The 18279-nt window shown below is 35.8% G+C and overlaps 1 protein-coding gene across 1 annotated transcript; it reads left to right on the top strand.

Annotated features, from left to right (window-relative positions):
* Nucleotides 1-1066: 1066 nt before the first annotated feature.
* On the top strand, nt 1067-17506 carry LOC120484792 (meprin A subunit beta). Its single transcript, XM_089118199.1, has 16 exons — nt 1067-1088; nt 1156-1223; nt 2514-2654; nt 4076-4088; nt 4282-4323; nt 4495-4526; nt 4625-4697; nt 4811-4928; nt 6203-6381; nt 6532-6750; nt 6881-7036; nt 13109-13333; nt 13441-13872; nt 14003-14161; nt 14313-14421; nt 16772-17506. The coding sequence occupies exons 1-16, from the start codon at nt 1067-1069 to the stop codon at nt 16836-16838; spliced, it is 2055 nt and encodes a 684-aa protein (XP_088974325.1). The 3' UTR covers nt 16839-17506.
* The last annotated feature ends 773 nt before the right edge of the window (nt 17507-18279 follow it).

The raw sequence follows: 18279 nt of genomic DNA, 5'->3' as shown, positions 1-18279 counted from the left end.
AATAGGTAATTTAGTACAAAGGTAGTTCCTTGGTAGGTATTTGATCGTTACTAAAGAAATATATCCTCATTGAGAACTACTTGTGAACTAAGAATTAATAACCAATTAATTACTAATCACAAAAGTAACATGTCTAAAAAGTGAACAATTGTGGGGGTTTTATACTCTTAACATGGTCATAACATTTCAGAAGCATGTGCCTCAAATGGGTTCTTTGTGGAAACCAGTTTATAGTTTATATATCCCCCCAAATACATTAGCTAGGTTGAGATTGTGACCACTACTCTTGCCAGGATGGACGCATGTTCTCTGTTTATTTAAAACTTAAACATAAAATAATCCTAATAAAGACAGTTTTTAAAAATAAAATAATTAGGAAGTGATGCTGACACTCTCATGATTGGATTAGTTCACTATTATGAGCTCTATTGAATGTCAGTCACATATATCTCAGACTCCAAAGACCTATAACTTTATGTTACAGTAGCTGCCTTAGGAGGACTTCTCTTTAGGACATGAATATAAACATTGATGTTCACTTGTCAAAAACAAAATAAAAACCTTTGAAAGAAATTGAATATGAAATTGAAAGAAAACAAGTTGACAAAAAGATAGAATCCAATATTTGGTGATAATATAGCATATTAAAAAGATATTTTGAATCTATTTTTTGTAGGCGTTGTCAAAGCACTGCAAATATTGTAAGACTGGATTTCCACTAAGACTGAACTTGAGAATCCTAACCTGTAATAAAACAATAAAGCTCATTAATCTGGAGAGATTTGAAAGAAAGAGTATAGGACCCCAGGACCTCATTTATATATTCATCCCCCTCTTCCTCCTCCCCTCCTTTCACCCTGACTCAAGTCACTGAAAATTCACAAAAAATGGCAATAAGACATTTGATGCATCTTGTGAATCTTTTGTTTTTCCCTTTCATGTTTGGTATCATTTTAAATAGCTTTGGTGAAATTAAGCCCATTTTACTAATCACACTGATTTACCTACTGTATGTGAAATATTGATTCTGTTCTTCTTTTTAATCCTGATAAAGTTCCTGATAATCATGGCTCATTTGGGGCACGAAAGTAGGTTCATCAAATCCAAAATATATTGGTGTAGTATAAATATTTATAACTCTTTTGTTCTGGTCAGGTTATTTAATGGAAATTGGCAGAACTGTCATTGGGAAATCTGTAACTAGAAAACCCCCACACTACACAGTGCTGTGAAGAGTCCTAGAATTCACATACTGCAACACTGTGTTTCTCCCTGCTGTCATGTCTTTGTATTTTAGTACTTTAACATCAGGTACATTCTAAAAAAAAGATGAATAGCAAATGACACATTTATGCTGTAACATTTTCATATTTTATTGTGTCTATGATTAACCAGTGTTTTTTCCTTGTTTTTGTTTGCCAGAAAAGTATGCTTGAAAGTATGTTTCTTTATACAAGGTGGAAACAGAAAATGGAAATGAGCAAAAGGGAAATTTGGTTCTTGTTTAGTTCCTCAAATTAATTGTTCTTGTTCCATGGTGCCTTTTGTAAAAGGGCTGTATTAATAAAGCGTAAATGTCAGCTGAAAATGTTATAGCCTGACTAATACATACGCTCAAAAATTACCCTCACCCTCATATCACTCCAAACCTCAAAATCTTTCGTTTAACTTTGGAACACAAATGAAGATATTTTAAAACTGAGATATTTCTGTCCACTTTGACACTGTGTAACTACCACTTTGATGCTTCAAAAAGTTCATGAAGAGATTGTAAAACTGATATATATATTGAGTGGTTTGGTCCAAAAGAGACTCAATCGTTTTATATGATTAACAGATATATTTTAGACTTTTATTCACACTCATTAAAATTGATCAGCAAAAACATAAACTTAAATCTGATCTAATTTCGGTCGGCTATGCACAAAAATCTGATTTGGACTGACAGTCTGAATTTAGCCTTAGATTCTTCTTGAAAGTACTTGCTTGCATTTAGTGTGCTATAGTTTAGCTCCTGAGATCTCCAAGTGACAACCTGCTGCCCCATGAAAATATCATTAGAAAGCATGGGATTAGTTTCCATTGCTATAAAATTGCCGAATAAAATATCATTACAGAGTATATAAAGATAGGCTAATACACACTGGATGACCAGTAATTTGTTTCTATTAAAATCTGATAAAAAGGGATACTATTCACTTGACTAAAGACAAGTAGGCCTACAAGACCTTCCAAAGTTAAAGACCTCATTATATAGCCAGACAGCAACTTGTCTTTTGAAAATCATATTTTGCATGTTATAGCCTCCTTCCACCTAAGAAACATTGCCAAGCTATTAAACTATGACTAGGAAACAATTTTAAATATTGCCAATACAGAAAAACTAGTTACCAGAAAGACTCGGGAGATAATGATACAACAAGCATATACTGTATTTATTTACGGCTAGGCAAGCATGAATTTATGAAGTTCTTTGTCGTAGGCCCGGTCCTTAGTGAGCAATGCGAGGGTAGCGGAATCTGCATGTCCTGCCTGAAGATGAAGGCAGGGGCGCAGCCGACCCACCTGGAGGTAAAGGAGGGTATACCATCTTGGTGGTGGTTGGCGAGGATGGATGTAATTGGCACCGTCAGTCTCTGCGAACTCAGACAAATGTAAGTACCAATCTTTTATACTGTGAGTGTTAGCACACGATTGGTTAGAAGTGAGGTGACACATGAGACACTGATTGAGTCTCAGAACTTACACTAAAGCTTTCATTTCATGCATTCATGACGTCAAGACTGGATGATTGTAATGCAAAACTACTTGGTGGTGTCCTTCCTTCTCCATTAACAAGCTAGTTCAAAATACAACTGCTAGAGTCCTTAGAAAATATGATCGTATCACCCCAATTGTATCATCTGTAGCCTATATTCTTCGGCACATCCTGCACCAACAATAAAATGTTGCTATTTACTTACAACAGAGGTTCTTAAACCTGTCCTGGAGGACTCCCAGCACTGCAAATTTTGAATGTCTCCCTTAAACTGACACACCAAATTCAGGTCTTGCAGTCTGCAGAGCTGATGAGGGAGACATACAAAATGTGCAGTTCTGGGAATCCTCCAGGAGAGTTTTGAGAAGCACTGACTTGCATGATCCTAAACTGTATAGCTCCACTGTACATAAACTATGAACTTGTACCACACTACAATCCATCATTCTTAAAGTTAAACTTTGGCTCCTAAACTTTGTGATAACCTTCCTAAAAATAACCTCAGACACACTTTTAGTTTACTACAGACCAGACCTTTACTACAGGCTCTAGTGTGAACCCATCCTCATTTGCAAAGACTACAGATGAAGCCAGCAATGTTGTCACAAGGGTTTGCCCTGTAAATCCTCATAGTAGCCCCAAAAGGTAAAACAGCTGGGACCTACATGGGGCCTGAAACAAAAGGTGAAGGATTTATGTGGGCCATCCACTGTAAGGATTTAGAATATGTATCACAATAATCAAAATTATTTTAAACACTTAAATTAATGTCTTCATGTTAAATGAGTACTTGTATGCTCAAAAAAATGGAACAAATGGTTCTTTTTTAATGGAAAGTGTTTGATCATTCAGTGAAGGTTGGAAACAAAAAAAAAGTTTATTCTGTTGTGTAAATATGTAAATGTATAATATGTAAATATATTTTTCTGGGAACTTGGTATGTGGAAGACCAGAACTATAAATATGCTTCTATATTTACATGTAAATATGCTTCTACATAATACAATTTTCCTGTCAATCTGGGTGGAAGTGGCAGTTTTATGTTCTCTCGAATCAGTTTGCATCCGTTTTAAGTTTCTTGTATATTTTTAATATTTTGATGACATGACAAATGTAAATGAGATTATTATTTCAGTAAAGATGCATTTATGCACATTTCTTTTGCTGAGTTTGGCTTTGGCTTTTGGGCCAGCATTACCTATGGTAAGTTGAGAGCTTATTCTACAGCACATTGTCACTGAAAGGGGGGTATGTAGAGTTAATTTTTAAATCTATTTTTCTTAATGTCTGAATTTTGTTTTCATATCTCGTTCTCAGCCCCCACCAGATGGTGAGTACAACACAGTCACTGACATTTCTCTGTTTTAACGTTATTGTAATAAGTGTGCAGGGTAAAAGATCCTGTTTTTACTCCTCACCACTGCCCGATGATATGATTTACTTTTTAGGCTGATTCAATAAAACCGTTTTGTTTTGCACTCAGTGCACACAATGCTGTGTATGTCTTCATATTTTTCTCAAAGGCATTAATGAGCAGTGGAACGATATTCCCGATTTAAACAAAGGTAAAACTCTTTTATAAATGATTAAAAATGCATTTGTAAAAGCAACTTAGTATTCGGCTATGCATTTTTTGTTCTGTTTTGTTTTGCTTTGTTTATAAATCATGATTCACTCCTGTTTATTTTAAGTATATTTATTGTAACCTGAATAGGCTACTTCTTTTATTACTGTAGGTTTAAGTCTCAGAGAAGGAGACATCATGGAGGTGAGTTTTGTTCCAAGACATTCTGCAATATGGGATCATTTATAAATCAGTCGATATAGTATTCTCTGTCTGCATACTTAAAACAATCTGCTTTAAAGCCCCCGCAAAGGAGTGCCATTCTTGGGAATCGGTGGAATATTCCCGTCCCCTATGTGCTGAGTGTGAATCTCAGTAAGAAATGATGGATTTCTCACTTACAGTTTACCAAATCAACTTTCAAAAAGTATTTTGATTCAAAGTTGTATGTTTTCCATCCATCATATGTTTTCGATTGCTGTTTATAGGCATAAACTATAAAGGAATCATTCTGAGAGCCTTTGAGCAGTTCAGACTGAAATCATGTATTGACTTTAAGCCCAGAGCAGCAGAAGCTTTTTACATCTCTGTGGAGAGTCTTCAAGGGTAAAGTATGCTTTCAGTTAGTACACCTAGTCCATAGGGCATAGACTACTCGCTTTAACCTTGCGAACGAGCAGATCTCCTCTGAATCTCTTAAACGGAGAAGCATTCAGTTTCTGCATGCAAATTTCTTTATAGAGAATTCGCCATGGCGCGAGCGCAAATGGCTTTTAAAGGGAATGTGATATGAGACTCTTATTGCACGTTATGCCCAAAACGGACTGCTGTGTAACGCTTCACAATGGAAACCAGACATTCATTTTTCAATGGATAGTTGCCTTAAAATCAGCTTGTTTATTCGTTTTTTCTTTTCTTTTTTTTTTGTTTAAAAAATGAAAAATTTGATTTTGGCTTGATCTTTTTTATTTTTTGTTTGTGGTTTACAAATCGGTTTATGGATTTGATATTTCATTTGCACACGTGGGCGGCGCTGAAACGCCCCTTTCATCTGATTGGTCAAACCGCTCCGCCTTCAGTACGAGCTTTCTTTCTGCCAGGCAGAATAAGAGTCACAAATGCGGCACTGACAAATGCACTAATAAAATAATGCCTGAAACCATCACTCACTGTTAACTACGCACAATATTTGAAGCAGAAATATGTTGCTGGTCAACTCGTGCAAGCGAGCCTTGCAAGCGAGCCACAGTAGGCCTACAGATTATTTTAGCATGATGGATTTCCCATTGATAAATACAGTACAAAAATAGACTGAACTGTACTCTGATAAAATATGTCCTTTACATTAGATAGATGATCTTCCCATAACGGTTACATTAAGTTTGGGGATAACCCAGTTTGTGCAGCTTAAAAATCATTATGTCTAAAGTTCCCATAAAACATGAAATTTGATGAAATAGCGTACATAATTGTAGAAAAACGAATTGCTGTATTGACCTGCCTCGAATGGCGAATTGAATGCTGGGATATTTCTGCCGTCAAGTTCACACAAGTTACCAACGATGCACCGCACCTCGGTAAAAATGGGCGTGTCTACGAGCTAGCAGCAAGGATCAACTTTATGGCTGTCTATGGGCTTCTCCCTTGACTTTGATAAAACATTTGATAAACTCCTCATTTGCCACGACCACAGCTGTAATCTAAGGCTACTTTGCAAATAAAGAATCTTAAATACATAACATCTTTTTTTGTATTTTTTATGACATTTTTGTTGTAAAGTAGACTATATAATTTGACTGGTTGTGATGTCAACATTTCCTTTATTCACTTATGTGTTATGTGAATGTGCTGTTATTTCTTACTTATAACTTATTTTGCAGGTGTTGGTCATTTGTTGGACGTATTTTTTCTGGAGGCCAGAATCTTTCCATTGGTAATGGCTGTGGACTAAAAGCCATTGTCGAGCATGAGTTTCTCCATGCACTAGGATTTTGGCATGAGCAGTCAAGATATGACAGAGATGATTATGTGACAATCAACTTTGAACACATCATTAGAGGTTGCCCTGTAATATTTTTTTTTGGAAAATACTAATTTTATTAATTTGCTTTACTGACCCTGAAGTTGAACTTTCCACTAAAAACTAAAAAGCACTTATAGTAAAAAAAAAAAAGCCATTCTAAATAACTGCTATAGTCTTTATTTTCAGGGCAGGAGCATAATTTCAATAAATACAGTGAGAATGTGACCACCACCCAAGGCACCCCATATGACTATTACTCTGTGATGCATTATGATAAAAATGCCTTCAGTAACGGTAATGGATCCACGATCATCACCAAGCTTCCTGAGTTCCAAGATGTGATTGGTCAACGCCTGGACATCAGTGAATATGATGCGATTGAGCTCAACAAACTCTATAAATGCAGTGAGTATTTTAATTTATTTGGTTAATTTATGGTCTTTATAGCTGTTTTTTTCTTCTTCTAGATAAGGACAATTAATGGATTATTGGAAATTGTAATCAATTTACCTCAGTGTTTGTCTGTTTGCATTAGATTCCTTCATCTCTTTCCTTGACCACTGCAGTTTTGATGATGCATCTCTGTGTCAGATGAGTGTCTGTTCTGCTTCCGTTTATGGCTGGCAGAGAGTGAAGTCAGTGAGTGGCATCAATGTGACTGACCACACCTACTTGAGCAAAGAACAAAATGGTGAGATCCGTTTTAGTCAGTCAGTCAGTTATGGAGGACCAAACCTATAACAACTGTAAAATAAATACATAAATATTATGCAAATAAATGTAACAAATAAAAAAAATAAATGACTATTTATAGAAATAGTCTAGAAATGACTAAATGACTAGAAAATGCTCCCCAAATTCAAAAATTATTTCACATTTCTTCTACATAAATGACCTATTTTAAATACACGTTCATCTTTCAAGAGGTGAAGTATCCCTTTAAGCACTGACCACATTTCTTTATATTTGAGTCCAAGTTCAAACACTATGAAACGCTCCATTAAAGCTAGTGTAGGTCAGAATTTTTTTTAAAAAAACTTTTTTTTCCAAATATCTTTAAACATTCTATATATATCAATGCATAATTAAAATCCAAGTACTCTGAAAAAGAAAGTATAAAAATCGAGTGTCTGTTGACCTCTCACCAGTGTTGTAGTATTTGGGACTCGGACTCGGTCTCGAGACCATATTTTAATGGTCTTGGTCTTGTCATGGACTCGTGTGCATTTGGACTCGGAATTGACTCGTACTCGAAAAATTTTTTTTTTAGGACTCGGACTTATTCCCGAGTCCACTCAAGTTCAATTCAAAATATTTTTCATGATTATTAATGTATGTTAATAAAATATTTCTTTAAATTGATTGACACGCCCAGTGATTGATTTTCTAGTGCACAACTGCACATGACAAATTGTAATAAAATTACTTTTAACACCACCTACTATGTGGCCTTTTTACCCTAAACTGATCACATTTTTTAAACTCTAAGTAAATTCAGTAAAATAAAAAAAGGATTTCTCTTAGTAAATAAAAGTAAATTAGGTAATCAACCCTCACTGGTCTCGGTCTCGACCATCTCTGGCCTTGGACTCGACTTGGACTCGACTCTCTATGGACTCGGTCTTGACTCGGACTCGACTCTCTCTGGTCTCGGTCTGGACTCGGACTCGAGTGAGGTGGTCTCGACTACAACACTGCCTCTCACGACTGTTTTAAAGACAGCTCATTATTTCCATTCACTTCATCCCCTCCCTTCTGGGCTCCTTCCAAAGCCACGCCCCCAAAACACATGAACGCGCGACTCCGACAGCTGAACTGAAGACGCATTATTTACCTGAGACGAGAGGAGAGGAGAGGAAGGAGTGCATGTAGTGACATCATGTCAGACATCATGTCAGAAACACATGTAAATAAAAAAAATCTAACTATCATTATGAAGATAAACAAATAAATTGTATTTTATTACTCACTATCAAGCTAGCATATTGATATTGGTAAAGTTTACAATATATATTTATGGATTCGCTAAGGAGCTAGTTATCTATAAGGCAAAGCTAAAAACAGGTTGCATGATACACGTTTTTCCATTGCCATCATTTACACTGTGATGAAGATGAATTTCGTGTTAGATTCATAACATATATATGTTGTTGTGCATGTAAGAGTTTGCTTGATGAAAGCATTGTTGATTCTGATGAGGACTACACTCCCGAGACAAGACGAGACAATGCGAACAGGTACGACATGCGCAAGTGGGCAGGTCCAGTGTGGCAAAAGGGTGGTTGCCATGGTTGCGAGAGAGTGACAGTCGCCTAAGCCAATCCGTTGTTTCGCCCCGGTTTGAAATAATGAGATGTGTTTAGTGCAGATTAAACGGTCTAGAGTCACTCGATTTTTATACTCTTTTTTTTTCAGAGTACTTAGATTTTAATTATGCATTGATATATATATAGAAAGTTTAAACAAATTTGGAAAAAGGTTTTATAAAATTCTGACCTACACTACCTTTAACGTACGGATCTCTGAAACACTGCCAGCGGGACATTAAACAGGAAGTGTCTGTCCGAGCTGCCAACAGGTTTTGCCTGGGAACGCAAATATCTTTGCAAGGGAACGCAAAACTTTTGCATGGGAATGCAAATAACTTTGCGAGAGAATGCAAAAGTTTTGCGAGGGAACACAAAGTTTCTCTGGGGAACCCAAAAGTTTTGCGAGGGAACTTTTTTCCACCACCACGTTCCTTTAGGGGCTCCGTACATGCGAAAACAGGCTTGTTCGAGATGCGCCTTGCCTCGCCTGAAATTTAGTCGAGAGTTGGCGGCTGCAGGAGGAGTGAAGAAAGCGCAGGCAAGCCGGACAGATCTCTCTTTTCGCAGTGTATCTGACGTGTCAAAGGCGGATTTCACAGGATTCATGGAATTCAGGCCCGTGCATGGTGTTGCTAATAAATTGGATGCTATTGAAGTTTTGTTGCTTTTATATGAAAATAAATATAATGAACAAGACACCCAAAGTACTTATTTAATTCCATTTTAAATTGGCCTACGTGTTATCAATATTTTTTTCTTTAATACAGATATGTGTTTTTAGAAAAAAATAAAATAAAAAAAAATTACATCACATAGATCGCACTGTCAGAGAGTTTGGGAATATCCACATATAATTTATACACATAAAACATGATATCAGAGTTTTAAAATCAAACATTTTAAAAGAGAACAATACATCACGGTTGTTTAAACCAATGAGCATTAAGCTGTGTCGTCAGCAAGTCGTTTCCTATCGTGCTTCTGATCAGCGCAGTCGGTGGAGAGCAACTGCGCGCAACTGCAGAATCCGACAGGTGCGTATGGAAGCTTGTTTCCGCCACTGAATAAAAAAATATAATAAATAATTATGACTTTTTATCTCACAATTCTGACTTTTTTTTCTCAGAATTGCGAGTTTATATCTCACAATTCTGACTTTATTTCTCAGAATTGCGTGATATAAAGTCGCAATTGCGAGTTGTAAAGTCAGAATTGTGTGTTATAAAGTCAGAATTGCGAGATATAAAGTCAGAATTGCGAGATATAAAGTCAGAATTGCGTGATATAAAGCAATTCTGAGAAAAAAAGACAGAAGTGTGACGTTTTTCTCACAATTGCGAGTTTACATCTCGCAATTCTGACTTTATAACACATAATTGCGAGTTTATATGTCGAAATTCTGACATCTTTTTTCAGAATTGTGAGATATAAACTCGCAATTGCGACTTATTAGGCCAATTCTAAGGGGAAAAAAAGACTAACTTTTTTCCCCCTCAGAATAGTTTAAATCTCACAATTCTGACTTTATATCATGCATTTCTGACTTTATAACACGCAATTGCGACTTTATATCTCGCAATTCTGACTTTATAACTCGCAATTCTGACTTCATATCTCGCAATTCTGACTTTATAACACGCAATTGCGACTTTATATCTCGCAATTCTGACTTTATAACTCGCAATTCTGACTTCATATCTCGCAATTCTGACTTTATATCACGCAATTCTGACTTCATATCTCGCAATTCTGACTTTATATCACGCAATTCTGACTTTATATATCGCAATTCTGACTTTATATCACGCAATTCTGACTTTATATCACGCAATTCTGACTTTATATCACGCAATTCTGACTTTACATCTCGCAATTCTGACTTTATAACTCGCAATTGCGACTTTATATCACGCAATTCGGACTTTTTATCTCGCAATTGTGAGAAAAAAAGTCAGAATTGTGAGATAAAAAGTCGCAATTATTTACTTAATTTTTTTATTCAGTGGCGGAAACAAGCTTCCATAGGTGCGCCTTGCGGTCGCGAGAGTTTTTTGACGTACGTCAGCATGACATCAGAGCCAGGCAGACCAATCTCGGACACATTTCTAACCGGCATGCATCTCGCGCTGATCACTGTTGATCGGTTCTGCGCAGTTTTTGCTCATCTCAAAAAAGCCTAAGGATACATATCAGAAGGACATTACATGTAGTCACACAATGCTGACGTTGTTAACTGTAACAAGTTGAGAACAAAGTCTAATTTGCAATGTGATGAATGATAAGCAATTTTTAGATTTAATCAGCGCGATTTACTGCAATGTCAGAACCAGAACAAAAGTGGATGTTACTTACTTGTTCAGATGGCATTTCCATGGTGAAAATGAATATGTTAATGTACTTCCAAAAAGAATAATCTGTGATTCTGAATGCCAGTACCGACAACGGCGTGGTGATTGACAGCTCTCCTCAATCTGTTCATCCGCGCTGTGCAGTGTCAAACTCGTGTAAAATTGATAATACCGCGAATGACTGCAATTGCAGATTTCGAACAGAGATGGCGACAAAGCCAAGTAAACAATGCGGACTGCAGCTTTAAAAAACTTATTGAATAGGCTATAAATGCGTCATAGTAGCCTATAAGTTTAACTGGTCAATTTACTTAATAAGGCACTGCTATAGGGCTGTTACCAGGCAAATAAAATCATTTTCAACAAAATCCATCTTCACACTGCAAATGTGGGATGTGCAGACGCTGACTCTGAATGGCATTAGATATTATTAATTGAGACGATTTGTTCAAATAGGCTACTGATTCTTATAGTGCTATTTGCTATTCTTGCAATGCTGTAGTCTATTTGAACGAATCGTCTAAATTATTTGATTGAACTCACTCGTTAAGACGGTGGCTTAATTGGCATTCTGTTTTAGTTTCATATTTAAACGTATAATTTCATCAATTTTATCATTTCATATTTCAATATTCAAAATGTTATAAAAAAAAAACTAACATAACATTATTTATGCTATTGTAATTGCAGTGCAAATGCACCCACGGCTCCTCTGCATCTTTTTCAGTAATAGAATGCCATTCAGAGTCAGCGTCTGCACATCTGCTGTGTGAAGATTGTGTTGAAATTGATTTTATTTGCCTGGTAATAGCCTAGTGCCTTATTAACTAAATTGACCAGTTAAACTTAAGAACTTAGGCTACATTATGACACATACAGCCTATTTAATAAGGTTTTTAAAAATGAAATTTTTGGAAGATAGGCCTACATTAAAAATGCAGTTAGCTTCTGTAAACGGATCTAATGCATAGCATAAAATGTGGATATAGTGGATAATTTGACGCGCTTCCATGTAAAAGTGTCTGTTATCAGTGGATTCATTTCATGTGTGCCCAGACATTTTAGAAATCCAGACCAGCTGATGTTTTACGGCCATGTCCGGAATAAAGAGTAGACCTATCAATGTATGATAGGCCTAAATAGCTAAGTAAAGTTAATGGACATAAATCGTGATATAAGATTTTGGCCATATTGCCCATCTCTAAGTCATTTATTTCCTGGGACACATGTAAAGTCACGTCCACAAACCTCTTGCGTAGTGTTTGGTCACACCACAAGGTGTCCCTGTGGCCTCAAAGCTTCAGCACTGCCACTCTGAGCTCGATTGTTATGTCTGAGGTAAAACACGCCCCCTCATTAGCATACAGAGCAATAAATTAATAAATATGTAAATGTATGAATAAATACATTTATAAATAAATAAATGTAGACGTAAATGCAAATATACATTGATAAAAGTGAAAATAAATAAAAATGGAAATAAATAAATGAATAAATAAATGTGGGAAAATATATAATTATTCATAAATACACTCTTAGAAGAAAAGGTTCTATATAGAACCTTAAAAGGTTCTGAAGCGCTACGTATTTGGAACCCCAAAAATTGTCTATATCAAAATTCAAGATATGGGGGTTAGAAAATGTATATACTGTATTTATATCATTTTATGTAGTGCCATTTCAGATTTTCTCCTCCAAAAATCAGCATGATTAAATGTGATATTAAGTTTAATAAACAATATTTAATTACAACTACAAAATATTGCAGAATAATGTAATATATTAATGAATAATAGCCTATAAAGAACCTTTGTGCCGAACGGGTTCTTTCTTGTCATTATAGAACCTTTTTTAACATAAAATGTTATTTGGAGTTGAGTAAAGAACCCTATGCTACATATATAGAACCCTTTTTTCTAAGAGTGTAGGGAAATAAAAGTATAAATAGTTTTTAGTAAAAGTAAAATTTTTACATTTATTCGCGTATTTATTTATTTATTTTTAGTCATTCAGTCGCCCAAAAAGAAATGCGCCACTACCATCCACAGTTGCAGTCACTCTACCACCCAGTTCTACACAACTGTTCACCTGTTTTCATGTCTGCAGGGATGTCTTTTTTCATGCACTTCAGCACTGAGGGGAGAAAGGAAGGGGACACAGCCATAATGGAGAGCAAGACAATGACCCCTAAAAGAGACTGCAAAGTCCAGTGCCTGCAGTTCTACTACTATCACAGTGGTAATGAGTCTGATCAGCTCAACATCTGGATCCGGGAGTACCAGAATAAAGCAGACAACAGAGGAACTCTCAAACTAATGGATCGGATCAGAGGTCTGTCTCTTCTTCAAGTACTGTAATACAGGGGAAAGTCAGCCAATGCTTTTAAAATGTTCCTAATTTTTTTTTTTTTTTTTTTTTTACTGTTTCATTTCTTGCAGAACTCCCAGGTAATTACTGGAAACTGCACCATGTGCCACTGAATGCAAATAAAACTTTCCAAGTTGTATTTGAAGCCCGTAAAGGAGCTGGAAACTCCCGTGGAGGCTTATCACTGGATGATATCAATATTTCAGAGACTGAGTGTCCCCACATATGGCAGATAAAAGACTTTTCAATAAGGAAACCTTTAGTACATTACAGTCCATTGTATTACTCCAGTGATGGTTATCGCTTTCAGGCTGCATTAGAGGTAAATCAGAATTTTCATGCCATGAAAATTCATCTGGTATCTGGTGCATATGATGACCAGTTGCAGTGGCCTTGTCCATGGAGACAAATAACCTTCCAGATGCTTGACCAGAATCCACACATGCAGAAGCGCATGTCCTTAGAACAAAGCATCACCACTGACCCTGCTTTGGCATCTTCAAGTGAGAGTCCGATTATTTTTCTCTCACATCATGTGTTTATATGTTACATTTTAACTAAGTTGAGAATCAAAGTTGTTATGTGTAGCTTTGAATGGTCTTTTTAACAATATTTAGCAATATTTTTTAACAGATTGGAACAATCCTCGAAACAAAGGAAGTCAAGTTGTCATCGGCAATGAGTCTGTATTTGTGGGTGATTGGGTTTATATATATCGCATAACAAATGATTATCTGACTAGAAGAGAGTTTATCAAGGGTGGTGACATCATATTTCTCCTCACCATGCAAGGTAGGTTTTTTGGAGTAACCTCAGACTACACGTTTAACTTAAAGCAAACTGAACATAATAAGAAGGATGACAAGGATTCAGTTGGGCGGCTATGATATATTTCTATTGTGTCCCACTTTCTCATGTCTATAAATGTTGTTTTCCAATCCAGATATCTCAGGGCTTCTTCAGAAACACTCTCTACCCTGCCCTAAAGTGACAGTGAAGAACTTTAATGTTTCTCCTGATGCAAGTGCCCAGCAGGGACCATGTGCTACAAGGTGAATATCCTTTGAACCTCTGTTGTGTCCTTAGTCAAAGCACAGAAAAGTAAAATATTTTTTGGAAGTACTTTAAAATGTAAAACAAAATTTAGGAGAGAACATGTATACTGAGTGGTCAGAATTAATGGCATCCAAGCCCCTTCTGATTGGAATGGTTTAGGTATTTTAGATCGATCTCCTCTTTTCACCAGTTTAAGAAGATGTCTCTTCTTAATTATTTGCATATAAGCTGCAACTGTTTTCTTCATGCTTGATGTGTGTGTATATATATATATACATACATACAAACATACATGCATATATATATATATATATATATATATATATATATATATATATATACAGTATATATATATATATATATATATATATATATATAAATGTATGTATGTGTGTGTGTGTGTGTGTTTTCTTTTTTGGTTTTATTATTATTATTCTCAATTTTTTATGAATGACCTTAACTGTTTACTTCCTAATATCTAATGGTTGGATTGGGGAATATATGGGTGGTTTTGGTGCGATGGAGAGCTTTTGTCTTTGTTTTGTATGTATGTATGTTTGTGAAGTATGTTTTTCTTGAGGTCCCCTCGAAAACGAAATGTCACATTTCAAGGGGTTTTCCTCTCAACAATAAATTTAGCACATATTATCTAAAATGGCTGTAAAAAATAAATCAGCATTGTTTATCCTTTTGATTTTTCATTCAAAAAATTGCAAAAATCTAACCTTTCATTGAAGTCAAAGAATTGAAAGTGGGGAGTAAATCACATTATGAAATACATGCTTTTCTCCAAAACACACTGGCCATAATTATTGGCTACCTGTTATTAAATACTTTTTGCAACCTTCTTTTGCAAAGATAACAGCTCTGAGTTTTCTTCTATAATGCCTGATGAGTTTGGAGAACAACTGAAAAGAGATCAGAGACCATTCCTCCATACAGAATCTCTCCAGATCCTTCAGATTCATAAGTTCATGTTGCTGCTTCTTCTCTTCAGTTCACCCCACTCATTTCCTTGGGTTCAGTTTATGGGACTTGGACGGTCATGGCAGAAGCTTCATTTTTGTGTTGATTTTGATGTTTGTTTTGGACCGTTGTCCTGATGGAAGATCCAACCACGGCCCATTATAAGATTTCTAGCAGAATACCATGCATTTGAACAAGATGTCCAGGACCTCCAGCAAAAAAAAGGCCCGCAACATAAAAGATCCAGCAGTATATTTAACCGTAGGCATGGGGTACTTTTTATCCATGTTTGCACCAAACGTATCTGGTGGGTTTGCTGCCAAAAAGCCCCTTTTTTGTTTCATCTGACCATAGAATCCCATCCTTTTTGAACTTCCAGTCATGTCTGTCAACTGAAAACGCTGGAGTTTATTTTTGGAGGAGTGAGGAAGATTTTTCTTGAAACCCTCCCAAACAACATGTGGTGATTTAGGGGTTGTTTGATATATATTTTTAGGCTTTCTGACCCCCAAGACTCAAGTAATCTCTGCAATTCTCCATCTGTGATCCTTGGAGAGTCTTTGGCCACTTTCCTCCTAACTGTGCATTAAGACAATAGACACATGTCCTCTTCATGCAGATTCGTAACATCTTTAGTTGATTGGAACTTCTTAAAGGGATACTTCAGGATTTAGCATTAAGCTTTGTATTAGTAGAAAGCCTGTAGTATTTTCGAATTACCATGCTTTCCTCCCTCAAATCCCCCTGAGACGAGAGATTTATGTATTTTTTGTCTGGAAAAAATCCTCAGATGATGCAAAATCTCATTTTGCGTCATCTGAGGATTTTTTGGCAAGAGGCTAAAGACTACAGCCAGTTGTAGGGGCTGTCCCGCATGTTCTCAACCCGTCCATAGAGGGTGGGATCTCACTCACAGAATGTACAGTGTCAGCCATCTTTTTTTTTTTTTTTTTTGGAAGCTAAGCTAGCAGGATCTTGTTCTGCGGAGAGTATGTTAACTTAGTAGGAGAAAGCTGAGTAGTAGGAGATAGCTGAGTAGTAGGGGTTACCATCCTCTTTTTCCCGGACATGTCCGGCCTTCGAGATAGCACAAATGTCCTGGTTTCAGCTTTTTTTGATCACTTTTGCCATTAATTCTGACCACAACTAAGGCTGGAAACTTACACTGGTATATTTAACTAATATTAGTAACAAAAAGCATGTTTAAGGATGACGTACATGATCAGTTATTTTTCCTCCAATATAACTCCAATATAACTAATCTGACTACATTGTAGTTGTTATCCTTTATCTTCTAATTTTTTTAAATGTGAAAAAGAACTGATTGGTTCTATTGCATTAATAATGTTTATGTTCATATTTTTACTCTTTTTCTTTTAGTGAATGTGCCAAGACTGCTTCCTCACTGATCATCTTAGTGCTTTGCTTTCTTTTGCTAGTGAGTTAATCACGAGAAATCACTAGTATCACTTCGTCTGACTACACATGAGTTCAATGCCAAAGAACTACATCTATCTTCAGCCTGTGGGATATGATAGCTAAATGTGTATGTTAATGATAAGAGCTGAACATTTTAAGTTTATATTCATTTATTTACAATCAATGTTATTCTTAGAGTTAATTATAACAAACTATAAATAAGCAATTTATTGTCAAACTCTTTAATAATGTTATATTAACATATTCTCTGTGGAGATTAAGGTAAACATTTCCCATATCTGAATCTTTTCATTTTTATTAATCACTGCATGAATACTATGGTCTGTAAAATACAGATCCAACATTGAAATGCTATTTTCAATATAAATCACAAAACAGTTTTGCAAGTAATCAGTTTAATAGATATGACTTAAATATTCAAGTGTGTTGGAATGTCAATGTAGAGAATATGCATACAAATTTGACAGATGAAAACTCTGCAAATTCTGAAACCACCCACTGCCTAAGTTTGGCTCTGTCCCAAATAGCACATTTCATAACATTTTCTAAAGCAACATTTTCTAAGGTGTATTTACATTTTGTATATTTTTTTGCCAGTATTTCATAGTTTGTATGTAAAATATAAAGATCTTATTAAATATTAAGAACTTAATAAAAATCGACTGTAGAATTGCACATTTTAAATCTGAATTTTTTTAAATGTGTCTGACCATTAGAATGGACAGTAGGTTTGAAAGCCTGTTACTCACATTTTCAGTAATGCTGATTGAAATTTATTTTATAAAAAAATATATATATATATCACAGTACCGATACATTTTTCAAACTTTTTCACGTGCAGAATATACCGTTCTGAAGTGCTTGAACATATAGCTGATGAAAATATCCCAGATATCGACTTTATGTAGAGTAATGAGTAATGAGGAAGAATATCCATATTTAAAACTTCATAAAGAAAAATAACTTCCGGCCAAAAGAACATATAATTTTGAGTTTCTCTGATCTTCTTGAAACTCTGGGTTGTGATAAAGGGCCATGTGGTACCCCTGTCGTTTTTTTGTGCAAAAAAATACATTTCTCCAATCTTCTTGAAACTCTGGATTCTGATCCATTCAAAATGGAGACTCTAGACCCTTCCAGAGCTGAGATATTGAGATCCCACATAGCATTTATGCCATTATAAATATCTCAATATCTCAGCTCTGGAAGGGTCTAGAGCCTCCATTTTTGCACTCAGGTCTAAGTCCCATGGCCCTCTATCAGAATCCAGAGTTTCAAGAAGATTGGAGAAACTTATTTTTTCGCACACACAAAAAAAAATAACAGGGGTAACACTGTCGTTTTTTTGGGGTCGAAATTTTGAGTTTCTCTGATCTTCTTGAAACTCTGGATTCTGATAGAGGGCCATGGGACTTAGACCTGAGTGCAAAAATGGAGGCTCTAGACCC

The sequence above is a fragment of the Pimephales promelas genome, chromosome 12 (genome assembly GCF_988280905.1).
Source record: "Pimephales promelas chromosome 12, fPimPro1.hap1.1, whole genome shotgun sequence".
Classification (NCBI taxonomy): domain Eukaryota; kingdom Metazoa; phylum Chordata; class Actinopteri; order Cypriniformes; family Leuciscidae; genus Pimephales; species Pimephales promelas.
This window is presented reverse-complemented; position numbering and strand designations above follow the sequence as displayed.

What these genes read in the sequence shown, in the direction of transcription:
- LOC120484792 (XM_089118199.1), top strand. Translation starts at nt 1,067, where the DNA reads ATGGCTCATTTGGGGCACGAAA. An exon ending in CCCTGCTTTGGCATCTTCAA is followed by an intron (nt 13,873 to 14,002) that starts GTGAGAGTCCGA and finishes ATTTTTTAACAG; the next exon opens with ATTGGAACAATCCTCGAAAC. An exon ending in CAGGGACCATGTGCTACAAG is followed by an intron (nt 14,422 to 16,771) that starts GTGAATATCCTT and finishes TTTTTCTTTTAG; the next exon opens with TGAATGTGCCAAGACTGCTT.